The 13,063-nt window shown below is 48.1% G+C and overlaps 1 protein-coding gene across 1 annotated transcript in view; it reads right to left on the bottom strand.

Annotated features, from left to right (window-relative positions):
- Window positions 1–268: 268 nt before the first annotated feature.
- erf (Ets2 repressor factor) overlaps window positions 269–13,063 on the bottom strand; it is a 39,325-nt gene continuing 26,530 nt past the window's right edge. Inside the window, exons 3-5 of the mRNA XM_079288085.1 lie at window positions 8,186–8,298; window positions 4,899–5,773; window positions 269–4,729 (exon numbers count right to left, since the gene is read on the bottom strand). Of these exons, the coding sequence (XP_079144211.1) occupies window positions 3,911–4,729; window positions 4,899–5,773; window positions 8,186–8,298 (1,807 nt within the window). The 3' untranslated portion in view covers window positions 269–3,910. The remainder of the gene's footprint in view (window positions 4,730–4,898; window positions 5,774–8,185; window positions 8,299–13,063) is intronic.

Raw genomic sequence — 13,063 nt, 5'->3', positions numbered from 1 at the left:
CATGTCGAGACTGATAGACGACGTAAAAACAGAAGCATTTCTATTCTGCTGCTGCGCTCATCAGATATCAGATAAACGGTTCAAATCTGGTAGAAAATATGAAAGAATATCAATTAAAGCAAACAGATAATTCTACATTTGAGCCGTTCGCCTAACTACAATAATTCGAGTATAACTTTTAGTGGAATGCAGTACTTGAGTAAATGAACAAAGTAGAAGGTGAACAAATAAAAGAAAAGTAGACATCCATTTTTTTACCTTTTTTTAATGAACCCTGATTATTGTTTAATTACAAATGAAGATAAACTCTAGTACAGGTGGTTCCTCCATGATAAAAACAAAAAAGGGTCCGTCTCTCCTCTGGGGTGACAGCTCCCCGTGGAGGGGGACACGAGAGGAGGGACGAGACCAGAGAGAGGGGACGGGGGACGGGGGGCACACATTTCAAATAATACAATGGTTAAACAGTACAAAGCTTTTTTTTTCTTACAGAATCCGCCAAAAGGGGAAGAAAAATATATATGTACAACATCAGAAATAGAAAGAAGTGTTTCTTCCCCCTGCGTTATATCATGTGGGGATTATGCGACCCTCTTGTCCATGGTAACGTGGTTATAAAGTCAACATAAGTAAAAAATAAGATTCAAATTGAAAATAAAATGCACTGAAGCCAACGAGTTGAAGTTCATGGGAAAGAGTGCAAAACTGGAACAAAAGCTCACAGGAAACCAGGAAATTCATGGAGAGGAGAGACGGGGCAGAGGGTTCAGAATAATCAAAAACAGTCATGTTAATAATAGAATTACAAGAGTAACAGTAATACGTCAGGAAGAAATACAGAAGGAAAATGACAACGACAAATCGGGCGCGGTGGGGTGAAAATATGGATCCGGCGGGGGAACGGTTATTCTCTTGTTTTGTGTGTAAGGCAGCGCGGTTCAACGGTTCAGGTACAGCTCGCTGTTTGTATTCTTCTTTACCACACACTACTACGCTACATCGGTCCTCTGAACGTCCCGAAAATTGGATTTAATTATTTTTTGCTGGCACTTTTGTAATGCTGAGAATGTAAAACAAGCCAATTAAAAAACGATGGATGTAAATGTCGGGTGAAGAAAAAGTATTTCAAAATAAGATACACACGAGTCTGGAGCTAGCTGGACGAGAAAAAAAAAGGAACTTTATAACCTGGAGCCGAGATTTCATTTATGTTGAGCAGCTGTGTGTGTGTGTGACGGCATAACCATGGAAACCACACATACACAAGTGCACGAACACACACCGAGCAGAATGAGCAAGTCAGGCTATGGGAAGTCCCTCTCTCTCCACTCAGAGGTTTTATGATGCAATTTCCTCAGCGTGCGTGTGTGTGTGTGCAGTGCGTGTGCAGTTTCTATGGTTTACCGTCTACTCCAGAGAGACTGTGGGGGCGTCTGATGTCACATGTGATGTCATGCTTCCCTTTATTCTAGCCACAGTAAAGCCTCACTGTAACCAGGACAGGGTGTGTGTGTGTGTGTGTGTGTGTGTGTGTGTGTAGGGTTCAGACCAGCCCGTACACTGATCACACAAAGCCGTCCGAGTCCAGAGTCCGCGCTCGAACCAAAGTCCGTTTGTGTCGGCAGCTGGCTTATGTGAGGCGACGCAGAGCAGGAAAGACCCGCTGTCGTCCAATCAGAATCGCCCGGCTCCCCATTTCAGCAGATCGGGGGCTTAAATGAGTCAGGTGTTTCAGCTGCAGGAGGGCGGGGTTTACCACACGGGGACAGGTGAGGGGGAGACCCTGACGTGGTCAAACCCCGCCTACTCCAGGGAGGTTAAAACACGCCCACCGACAAGTGGGATTTTACCCCAAAAGACTCTGCTCACTCATTTCTCCTCCGTCCCCTGAATACACAATAACTGGTTCAAAAACAAACAATAATTTGAACAATATAAATATAAAACTCTGAGGTCTCCGTCGCTGCAGCTCAACGGTCAAGAGAAGGCAAGGGTGAGAAGGCAAAGGTATTCATATGCCCGTTAGAATATATACATATCTTTACCATTAAAAATAGTAGGATTTTCCTGATTTGTATCAAATGACCACATTGAAATATAATATTTGAATTCAATATATATTTGAATAAAATATATATGTGTAGATTACTTATTCTGTATCTCTCTTTTACAAAAAACAGAAGGCATGGTGGTACTGCGTGTGCGTGTGTGTTATACAACATGCTGGGGGCAATGTGATAAAACTCGTGTTGGCTTATAAAAAGGCACAATCTTATGTGGACTTGTTCAATGGGGGCAGTGTTCTTTTTCCCCCTCTTTTTGAACTTTGAGTAAAACGCCATTAAAAATAAGCTTTTTCTCGATATCTCAGTGAACGTTTGTCTGAGTTTAACCTCGACGCTCCGCATTCATGACTACACGGCCCCCCCCCCCCCAGAGATAAATCAGTTCGCTCTGAACGTCGGCTGTTATCTGCGACGCACGGAAATTCCTCAGATCACTGCGAATGCCCTAAAATACTGTCCCGTGTCGATTGACAGAAAGAATGCAGTTTAAAAAACAAATGGGGGGGGGGGGGGGGGGGGGGGGGGGGCTAGCAGAAGAGCTCTTGATCCATACATTAGGGGGAGTAAAAAAAAACTACCTCAAAGCTCCAAAACCCCTCAGTGTGTGAAGTCGTGCAGGACCAGCTGAAGACGCCCCCTGTATCCTGAGAGGGGTTTTGTCCACCAAGCACACGCATACAGAATTAAGCGCGTCTGTAATTACAGCCTTTCTAGTCGCTGCTTCCTCGACAAGCGACGAGAAGGACAGAAAGGTTTTTCTGTACAGTGGGAGCCCACGTCCATCTGCTGGCTAACAAATGCTAATGCGTGGCGGGTCAGAGGTCAATCTCCCGCTGGGCTCAGCTCGACTGTCCTCAAGATGTGCAACTCCACCCTCGTCTCGCTATACACTGTAGTGAACGAGCTGAGGACGAAGAGGCCACTCGGCTTGATGCGGCCTCTTAGTGTCCGAGTTGTTTGCTGGAGACAAGGCGCTGATTGGAGAGCTCTTCCTAATCTCCCTCTTCAGTCTGAGAGCTCCATCGGAGAGAGGTCACCGCTCTTTTCTTTTCTCCCCCTCACTACGCCCTAGGGCTTGGTGATGGGCGTGGACCGAGAGGCACTTCTGTAATCTCTATCAGGGCTGTTGAAAGTGTTTTTTTTTTAGTAACATCAGGATATGTCTGTTGTTGGGGAGCAGTGATGAGGTGATGAGTGATGAGGAGGGCACAGGTGTGATGCGAGGTGACCCCCTTGCGGATTGAACTGGCGCTCTGAGGTGTTCTCATGGGGGGGGGGGGTATCTCAAAAGAATACTGCTGTGTTGGTGTGTGATGGGGCGTAAAGGGTCTAGCCTTGCAGCACATCAGAGGCCACACAGGCACATCTGTGTTGCCGTGACGTCTCGTGGCAGCGTGCTGACAGAACTGACCACAGGAGTGCACGCAGGTGGGAAAGAAGGGCGGCGCTGCAACGGCGACAGACCCGGAGCGGTGATAATGGTGTCATCTTGTTCTTCGCTACCTTGTGAACATTGTAACATGTGCGGGGAAATAATTGGTTTCGTGTGGAGTCATTTAAGGAGCTCGCAGGGCTGCGAGGTCAGCAAAAAGTGCCCGGCTCCTTTAATTGTTGCACAGAAAACATTCTTTCCTGCAAATGATACATGTTCAGACATTAAAGTGTGTTTACATCATCACCTTTCAGTTACTGTCTCCACTTTGCTCACGTTCACTAGTGTCATCAAGAAGCCACAAGGCATTATGGTCTAAAACTATCACGTTTGAAGACGAGACTCGAGAGGTGTGTGTTTTGTATCCAAGTAGAAGGTGTGTGTGTGTGTGTGTGTGTGTGTGTGCACATGCTCAGCAGCCAGTGTTTTCTAGAGACAGCTGTGCCGTGGCCCTCTGCAGCTCAGAGCTCGCTCTGCGCTGGGTGGGCGGCGGTGGCAGCATCAACCCCAAAATGACCCCTCCTCCTCCTCCTCCTCCTCCTCCTCCTCCACCCCCGGTCGCCACCTCCCCCACCGATTTCCCGCCCGCCCCTTCTCTCCTCCCCTCCCGCACCTCCTCTGCCTCAGCCTTTACTTTCTTGTCCTCTGCCTCGTCCCGCTCGCCGTCCGCCTCCATCTTCTGGTCCTCACTCCAGCGGCGCTTGAAGCGCAGCTTGAGCGGGATGCAGCGAGTGCCCCCGGGGCTGATGGGAGCCGCCTGACCCGGCTCGCTCTTCAGGTTGACCGGGTGGAGGACGGCCGGGCTGCTACCGATGCCGCCGCCGACGCTGCCGCCGACGCTGCCGACGACGCTGCCGACGACGCTGCCGACGGGAGGGGTGGCGGGGGTCTTGAACACCTCCTCGTCGTCATCGGGGTCATCGTCGGGGTTACCGTGCGGTGGGGCGGAGAGGCTGCTCCTGCTGGCTTGGTGATGGTTGTTGAGCTGATGGTGATGGTTGTTGAGCTGATGGTGATGGTTGTTGAGCTGATGGTGATGGTTGATGAGCTGATGGTTGTTGAGCTGATGGTGATGGTTGCTGAGCTGATTGTTGTTGAGCTGATGGTGGCGAGCTGTCGGGGTGAAGATGTCGGCGTCGTCATCCCGGTCGTTCTGATTGAGCTCATCTTCCTCACTGATGTCAGTCACCTCCACCTCTTCCTCTGACTCGATGTCGGATATGGGCTCCACCTGGAGAGGAAGAATATATTACATGATGACGTTTCATTTATGACTCAAGCCAGATGTTATTTGTGCTTGAAATGATTTGAGAGGCATTTCCGAAACCCCTGAACCATCCCTAAGTGGAACCATCACATCCTGTGTGTGTGTGTGTGTGTGTGTGCGTTAGCAGTCTCACCTTGATCTTAGGAGGCCCTGCAGCCAAGGCAGAGTGAATTATCTGACTAGACCCTGTGAATGAGGAGGACTGGCTGGAGGAGGAGGAAGCAGAGGCCAATGAGCTCCCACAATCCCTCTGCTTGCGCCCGAGCGGCGGCGGCTGCAGCTTGAACTTGAACGGCGAAGGGTGATGCGGACCATCCTCCCCGCCTCCTGGCTGGTGGCCGAGCGAATGAGAGAGCGGCATGGGCGGGCCGTGGAGGTGATGGGCGGCCGGCTTCTCGAGGGTGGGGCGGTGGGGCTGAGGGATGATGATGCTGGGGTAGTGGAGGAAGGCCCGGGGGCTGAGGTGGTAGTTGTAGACGGACTGGGTGTGGGCCTGCAGGTAGTGCTTCATGTCCTCCGGGTTGAAGGAGAAGTGAGAACCCAACATGGGGGAGGACATGGAGGGAGAGGGGGTGTAGGGCAGGTGCGGGGTGGGGGTCATGGACAGGGCCGGGGACAGAAGACCCCCGGGGCCAGGAAGCGGGGAGACGGGGAATGGAGACAGAGAATCCGGGTGGACCCTGGGGCCATGTCTGGCCAGCCCGGTGTTCGGGTAGATCCTGAAGAAAGACTCGTGCGGCAGACGCGGAGGGAGCAGGCCCCTGTAGACCCTGTCGGGCCCCACGCCTCGCTCGTCGGCCCCCATGGCCTCCTCCAGCTCCGAGTTGGTGGAGGTGCCGTCGCTGCAGTCGCTCACGGAGCCGCGGGCCATGCGGCGGGCCACGCTGCTGAACATGCCCGGACTGCGCAGCTCCTCGCTGGAGGAGAGGACATCCGACGGCGTGGAGGGGGGGAAGCGGAAGTGACTGCTGCCGGTCGGCACCGGGGGAGCACTCTGAGGGACACGACCTGTGAGGAGGAAAAGAGGGGAGGGGCGATTAAATTCAAATCCACAATGTAATGTAAATGATCTAAAAACTAAAAGAAGATAAAGGAGGATGGGAGAAGAAAGCAGGCGAACCGGCCCTTTCAACTGAGGAGAAAAGTAGCTCATGAGAGTGAGTCACATGTCTCCCATAACTCAAACTATTTTACCCAAAGGGTCACAGGCACACAGAAAGAAAACACTGGGTTACTCAAAGCCACAAGTTCCCTTCTCTTTCAACCCCTCCCCCCTCTCTCTCTCTCCTGCCACAGAGACTGTGGCACGGCAATAAATTCTTGGCATCCGCGCACGTGCCAGAATTAAATATTGGAAAAGTCGCTCTGACTGCCATCACAAACATGGGTTGGGTTCCACTGTTTTTTCCAGCACTGCTGAGTGTGTGTACGTGTGTCTGTGTCTCACAGCCATGTGTGTCAGAGAAGATGTGTGTTTATCTGATGTGTATGTTTGTGAGCGTTTGCACTCGCTCATCAATCCAGATTGACGTGGGCATGTGCGTGCGGGCGACCGTCGTACGAAACCATCATATCACAACATGTCATGTGTGTGGGCCACATCACACGGAGGCTGTAATTAAAGTTTCGTGCCGCACTTATGTCACCCGGTATCAACGCTCCCATATGGGCCTTGTTTACACTGGGTGGCCGGGACCAGAACGGGAGACGACTTCAGAGGAGGGAGGAGAGGAGAGGAGGGAGGAGATGAGAGGGATAATCTGGGACGTGGCACACTGATGTCTGAGAAGACAGGCAGATACATGCACACACACACTACACCCAAAATGGGGTTGTGTATAGGATTTGTACTTCTATAGGATGGTATCTGATTGAGCCATCTTAGGGGTTAACATACTTGATGTGATATATAACCAGGAAATGATTTATGATGATTTCCTACACAGTCGTTACTTCTTGAATATAGATACATACAAACATACACATCAGATAAACACACATCTTCTCTGACACACATGGCTGTGAGACACAAATACCCAAATTGTATATCTATCTATCTATATATATACATATCGATCGGTATATATATAGATAGATAGATATACAATTTGGGTATATCTATATTCAAGAAGTAACGACTGTGTAGGAAATCATCGATCGATCGATCGACTGTGTAGTCAACTGTCAAATCAAATAAAGAAAGTACACATCAATTATATTTTAACAAATATTCTCATTTTTCAAATTGAACTGGATAGATTATAAATAACTCATAGAAATACATGAACAAATGTTCTTCTCATTTCAAGTAAAATAACGGCTGGATTAAAAAATGAATTACGTAACACAATTCATTTTAGATAAATTATGTTCACTGAATTACGCTGCAGCTTTAAATTCAGTTCATTCAGTGTAAAGTGAAAAAGCCACAATATTATATTTTTCTCATCTTCTAAAAAGAGAAATTAGTGTTTGAAGAATTCACCTCGATGAGTCTGTCCAGTCAGAGTCTAATGACTCTGGTCTCTCTGGATATTCTTCTCTTTTGGAGATCGTCCTAAGATTTGACTTTCACATCTCACAGCTCAACAGTCCTGCTCTGCTCTCTGTATCCTCATGTCTCCCCGTGTGTCACGGTGTGTGTACATCTCACTCAAGTCAGGAAACTTGTCAGAATACTCATATTTGATTGGCTGAGCTGCATCACATGATGTGATTCACAACGCATTGGTCAGTGTTTTTCCTGCACCACTGAACAAGTGCCGTAAATGCAAGAATAATTCCGCTGCATAAAAAATGCCCTTCAAAATAAAATCACAATTTTCTTCTTTTTTTTTTGTCGTCAGGCAAAGGCCACTGAAAACGGGTCCGTGACCCACTTTTGGGTCAACCCACCAGTTGAGAATCACTGATCTAGTGGACTGAAAAAGCAATTGATTTAATTTATTTTTATTTTTAAATAAATAGTTTATATAATAAAAGATCGATACTTGGCGTCCGTGTATCGATATAATATCGCCACGCAAAATATCGCGATACTATGCTGTATCGATTTTCCCCCCACCCCTACACTACTATCAAGTGTTCAGCGGTTATTTTAGCTCTTCAATCTCAAAGATAAGTTCAGCAACACAAGCACAGGGACCTCAAATTCAGACACCTGAAGGCCAAGAACAATGAGTCTGCCCTAGAGCTTACGCTCCTTGAACGGCTCCTTTCTGTCAAGTGTAATTTCATTCTTTTCAACAAAACTATAAATAACCGGGAATTTTAGTTCCCATGGGATGTTATCAGGGCAGAAAAAAAACAGACAACAGTTAGACACAACACAAGGTAACATATCCACCGTGATGCCACACACGTCCTTGAGCGGTGAGCCAACCTGGGATATCGGGTACAGAAATGTGAGTGTGTGCGTACCGGAGCCCATGTCAATGAAGGGGTAGTTGACCAGCACCAGTTTGTTGAAGTTGAACTTGTAGGTGAACCTCTTCCCTTTGGTCTTGTGGAGGATCCTCTTGTTGTAGTAGTATCTACAGAGTGAAGGACAGACAAGAGTGTTATCTCCCAGAGAGTTACCAGCTGTAAATGCGGTTCTCACCAGCATGGATAAGTCCACTTATCGTGCATGTTTTCCCCAGCTGAGACCATGGACTGAAGTAGCATTTGTCCTGCATGGAACAAAACAGCTCACAGTTCATCAACCAAAATCACCAAAGTCCACTGTTTATCCCAAACCTGAATAAACTGTGTGAGGACATTTAGTAATCTTGACCAGAGCTTTTATGGTCACAAGTCAGACGTTTTCTGGTATCCCTACCGATGTGAGCTAATTACGGTTTGTGAACATAAATGAATGAAAAGATACTGAGAGTCATTAGAGGGTTTGTAGTTGTTAAAATTTAACTTTTACTTCAATGAATAACATCAACCACCTCCGGTGGGGCAAGAACTCGATTCATAAACCGTTTTATCTCAAAAGCAATGCGCCCACACAGCGTTTAGGTACTCGCGTTCGATGTAACGTGATATTAGCAGTCCGCACAATGGTTTGTTCGACAGCTATCACACCAGCCCAAACCAAACGTACCAACAGACCAGAGTTAGTTATGACCGAATCAAAGGGGTCAGGTGTGAAAGCTTATGAAACAGTCCGTTTAATACGTATTAAACGCCTCCGTGTGACCTACATAAGCAATCAAGACCCTCGGCGAGACGTGTGGCTTTCTATATAGGATTCATTCTACATTTTTACCAATACATCTCCAAGATCTCCAGTGTACACTGTACATAAAGAATGTGAGTAAAAAAGGTTGGAGTCTGATGTTAACCCATACAGTGAAAAACGTAACGTCAAGAGACATAACCGATCTGCCCGAACGTCAGTGTTTTTTAACCAATATACATTTTTGCCCAGTCGAACTTATCAAAGAGAAAAAGGAAAAGAATTGACAAAAAGCTAAAAAAAAGGGACAGTGATGTAGCACGGGGCGAAAACACGAGTCAGCCTTCAACCCATGGAGAGAATCTGAATTGAATTGGCCCTCTTTCTCCTAGACTGGTACGCAATATTTCTTATTTATTTATGAATTAATTGCCTGTGTTTCCTCTCGGATTTTTGGCAGCAAAGCATCAACAAAGCTAGTAAATGCTTTGGCTAACGTTAGTTAAATGTAGCTGACGTTAGCATACTCTGCTTTATGGTCTATGTGACTGTAAATGGACCATAATTTACTAAATGAACATCATGCTGTATTGAAGAAGACTTGAAACTAGAGATTGATTCCCACCTATACTCAACTCAGAGATTTTTCAGGTGAATGTTAATGAATTGGTGATTGCTAGTTGTCGACAGTATGTTCAAAGATAAAAACACTGTAGTAGTACAGAAACCAAATTGTTGCACTACCTGCATGCTAATCTGACATTACTCAGTGAACACGCAACTTAACAAGCTGCTCATAATGTGAACACACGGTTGGATTCAAAATCTCACTGTGATCTGACAGATTTGCTCAAACACAGGCGGCTCCATTAGTAAGGGATTAGTCATCGTCAACACACAGAGCGATGGAGAGGAGTGAATAGCGAGCCGCTGACAGCTCATCCGGAAGATAAAATGGCTCCGTGTGACTCACCGATGGCCCTCGGGGACCAAAACCGCATTCATATTTTTGTACATAAAGACTAATAAATCAGTGCCTCTCATTCAGCTGACACTGGTCACTTCATTCTGGGAACTGTAATGCATTATGCATCCTTTCCAGTCGGGCTCGAGGAGCTCAGTGGTTAAATTTCCTCGAACGTTAAGTTGTAAACATGTCTCTAGTTGTTAATTCGTTAAAATAGAGCTGTTCTCCATGTTTCTGTATACATCCATCTGCCTAATTTTGGCTACATATATAACAGACACAATATAAAAATAAGATGGTTGCAAATGTAAAACTATAGTAATAAAATACGATGGTATTTAGAGAATAGAATTACATATCTGTGAGGTGGATTAATGTTCATACAAGCTCAATAATCCAAAATGTAAACCTTTTGTGTGATAAAACTAATTCAAGGGAATACTTTCAAAATGCTGTTTAACTTTACCAAGTCTAAATTCTTTATTTGCCGTTCCACAGAGCTACAAAAACAATGAATGACAAACGTCAAACAGAGTTCTGTGCACCATTACCTCCCTAAACAAAAGCCAAGATGTAAATAAGATAAGATTCTTACAGAATAGTAAATGATTAGTTTCCTACGATCAGTCACACTCATAGTGACAGTAATAATATAGGACATCGTATTAGTCACACTGATGAAGCCGTGCCCAGCTGAGTCCCTGCTCCACTATGGTCAGAGTATTAGTCACTGGAGCTCGGTACAATGCAGAACAAAGTGAAGTGTGTGTGTGTTTGACGTAGACCAGGAGCTCATCCTGCTCCTCAATGACTCAATGAGTGAAGGGCCGCTTCTGAGACAGACGACTACTACGCACACCCACACACGCACACCCTCGCGTTCAACGCAGACACACGCACACACCCTCGCGTTCAACGCAGACACACGCACACCCCCTCGCGTTCAACGCAGACACACGCACACCCCCTCGCGTTCAAAGCAGACACACGCACACACCCTCGCGTTCAACGCAGACACACGCACACCCCCTCGCGTTCAACGCAGACACACGCACACCCCCTCGCGTTCAACGCAGACACACGCACACCCTCGCGTTCAACGCAGACACACGCACACACCCTCGCGTTCAACGCAGACACACGCACACCCTCGCGTTCAACGCAGACACACGCACACACCCTCGCGTTCAACGCAGACACACGCACACACCCTCGCGTTCAACGCAGACACACGCACACACCCTCGCGTTCAACGCAGACACACGCACACCCCCTCGCGTTCAACGCAGACACACGCACACCCCCTCGCGTTCAACGCAGACACGCACACCCCCTCGCGTTCAACGCAGACACACGCACACCCCCTCGCGTTCAACGCAGACACACGCACACCCCCTCGCGTTCAACGCAGACACACGCACACCCCCTCGCGTTCAACGCAGACACACCCACACACCCTTGCGTTCAACGCAGACACACCCACACCCTCGCGTTCAACGCAGACACACGCACACCCTCGCGTTCAACGCAGACACACGCACACACCCTCGCGTTCAACGCAGACACACGCACACCCTCGCGTTCAACGCAGACACATGCACACCCTCGCGTTCAAAGCAGACACACCCACACACCCTCGCGTTCAAAGCAGACACACGCACACACCCTCGCGTTCAACGCAGACACACCCACACACCCTCGCGTTCAACGCAGACACACTCACACCCTCGCGTTCAAAGCAGACACACGCACACACCCTCGCGTTCAACGCAGACACACGCACACACCCTCGCGTTCAACGCAGACACACGCACACACCCTCGCGTTCAACGCAGACACACGCACACACCCTCGCGTTCAACGCAGACACACGCACACCCCCTCGCGTTCAACGCAGACACACGCACACCCCCTCGCGTTCAACGCAGACACACGCACACCCCCTCGCGTTCAAAGCAGACACACGCACACACCCTCGCGTTCAACGCAGACACACGCACACCCCCTCGCGTTCAACGCAGACACACGCACACCCCCTCGCGTTCAACGCAGACACACCCACACACCCTCGCGTTCAACGCAGACACACGCACACCCTCGCGTTCAACGCAGACACACGCACACACCCTCGCGTTCAACGCAGACACACGCACACCCTCGCGTTCAACGCAGACACACGCACACCCTCGCGTTCAAAGCAGACACACCCACACACCCTCGCGTTCAAAGCAGACACACGCACACACCCTCGCGTTCAACGCAGACACACCCACACACCCTCGCGTTCAACGCAGACACACGCACACACCCTCGCGTTCAACGCAGACACACGCACAAAAGGAGCAGGCGGTTATGCAGCAGGCACGAAAAAAACAAACAAGTAATGATAAAAAACTACCGAGCATGCACAGAATGAATCAGAGAGACTATTCGAGTGGCTTTTAGTCATTTCAATAATTTAACTCAAACGTATTGGGGGTTGCATGGGGGGGGGGGGGGGGGGGGGGTCTCTAATCATTGAGGGAAGTTGAGCAAACATATACCAGTAATACTTTCTTACATTAATATATACTATATTACATGTTTTTGACGGGCTGTTAGTGAGATATGATGATAATTTATGTAATCCCAAGGGAAATAGATTGAAAAGAAAATGCAGTTGACGTGGAGAATATAAGGGAAGTCTCACAAAAAGGCAAAAAAACTGAAGAAAAGTGGCAAGCCCTTAAATGTGCGCTGGAGTTCAGTTCTGGCAGACTTTGTACAGGTGGAAATTAACACGTAAGTGGCAAGCGGGCATACACGGAAAAACACACAAAAAAGCCAATAGTTACTACACACATGCTCTAGGAAGTCAACAGAAAGAAGTATTTGTGAGCGGGTGTTAACAACAACCGTGTCCTGTGTGCCGTAAAACAAGAGCTGGAAGGACATCATGTTCACAGATGTGTGGATGGATGGCACTTTGAACGGGTCGGGGTGGAAGAGGCCAAGAACGTACATGTGAGAGGATTGAACACACACACACACACACACAGTGCTGAGTCAATATGGGACAGCCGGTCTCACATGCCGGGTCCAGGCCTCGCTGCAGGCCTCGCTGCAGGCCTCCTACTCTTTGAAGACCATTTGAACTTCCTTAAAAAAAACAAAAAATAGAAAGCAC

This window comes from Melanostigma gelatinosum (assembly GCF_949748355.1).
Source record: "Melanostigma gelatinosum genome assembly, chromosome: 17".
In the NCBI taxonomy this organism is placed as follows: Eukaryota; Metazoa; Chordata; class Actinopteri; order Perciformes; family Zoarcidae; genus Melanostigma; species Melanostigma gelatinosum.
Note: the sequence above shows the minus strand (reverse complement) of the source record. Positions and strands in the feature narration are given on the sequence as shown.